The 1,115-nt window shown below is 57.5% G+C and overlaps 1 protein-coding gene across 1 annotated transcript in view; it reads right to left on the bottom strand.

The window, feature by feature from the left end:
• Positions 1-378: 378 nt before the first annotated feature.
• GGCX (gamma-glutamyl carboxylase) overlaps positions 379-1,115 on the bottom strand; it is a 7,583-nt gene continuing 6,846 nt past the window's right edge. The window contains exon 13 of the mRNA XM_017744688.1: positions 379-388. Within this exon, the coding sequence (XP_017600177.1) occupies positions 379-388 (10 nt within the window). The remainder of the gene's footprint in view (positions 389-1,115) is intronic.

Here is a 1,115-nt window from a genome sequence, read left to right as displayed (position 1 = left end):
GAAGGCAGGACCCCGGGGCCACCTCACTGAGTCGGGAATTGTGTATTCCAGGGATCTGGTTCTGAAGAAGCCCCTCTATCAGAGGACCGCAGCCTATGGCCACTTTGGTAGGGACAGTTTCCCTTGGGAAGTGCCCAAAAAACTAAAATACTGAGGAGAAAAGAGCATTGTTAGGGCTTTTCCCCCCACTCCCGCGGGCGTAGGTTACAGAGAAGCCCGTGGGCTCTGGGGGAAAGAGCTCCCAGCCCCCCCCCAGGCTCCCCGGCCCCGCCATTGTCTCTCACCATCGTTTTGGTTGTGTGGGGACCACGTGCCTCTCCTGGAGCCCACCCCTGTGTCCCCCCAAATCCCTCCGGATGGTTTTTAACAAATCTGTCTTTACTCCGAGCTTGGAGATGGGGAAAAAGGCCCAAGTGCCCTCTCAAGCCCTCCCCCATGTCCCCACAGTCCCACTGTGGCAAGGGCCACCCCATTCTGAGTCCCAGCAGTACTGCTGTGGGGGTTACCCCATTTTATCACTCCCCATTCCCCCTTGACCCCGAATTCCACTACATCAGGGGGACCCCCCATTTTTGCTCCCACTGTCCCCCCCCATCCTGGTGCGGGGGGGGGACACACAAACCCCTCATTGTGGCTCTCTGTGTGTCCCTCCCCACAGTCCCCATTCCACTGGGGGGATACTCATTTTGGCTCCCCCAGTCCCACTGGTGGGGGGGACATTTCCCATTCCACCTCCCCACCCCCCCTGGGACCTCGCTGGTGCTGGGTTTGGTTCTTAACCCTCATTTTTAACCTCTTGTTCCAAAAATGCACATTTTGGGGGGGACACGCTAAAGCCGACCCCCAACCCCCCCCTGAGGGTTCGGTACCAGAGGAAAACATTTTACATTCTTTTTTTTTTGGGGTTTTAATCCAAAAGCTGAAGCGACTCCCCAACTGCACAACTCCTCCACACCCCCCAACTTTGTCCAGATTTTGGGGGGGAAAGGGGGGCATTTGGCGCTTGATACTTGAAGGTTTGGTGTATTTATTGTGCGCCGAGGCGGGGGCGTGAGTACAGAGAAGTCCCCGCACTCAGCCGGCAGCTCCTGATCCCTGAAAGCCCCCCCTTCCCC

This window comes from Corvus brachyrhynchos, unplaced genomic scaffold, assembly GCF_000691975.1.
Source record: "Corvus brachyrhynchos isolate BGI_N302 unplaced genomic scaffold, ASM69197v1 scaffold119, whole genome shotgun sequence".
Lineage (NCBI taxonomy): Eukaryota > Metazoa > Chordata > Aves > Passeriformes > Corvidae > Corvus > Corvus brachyrhynchos.
Note: the sequence above shows the minus strand (reverse complement) of the source record. Positions and strands in the feature narration are given on the sequence as shown.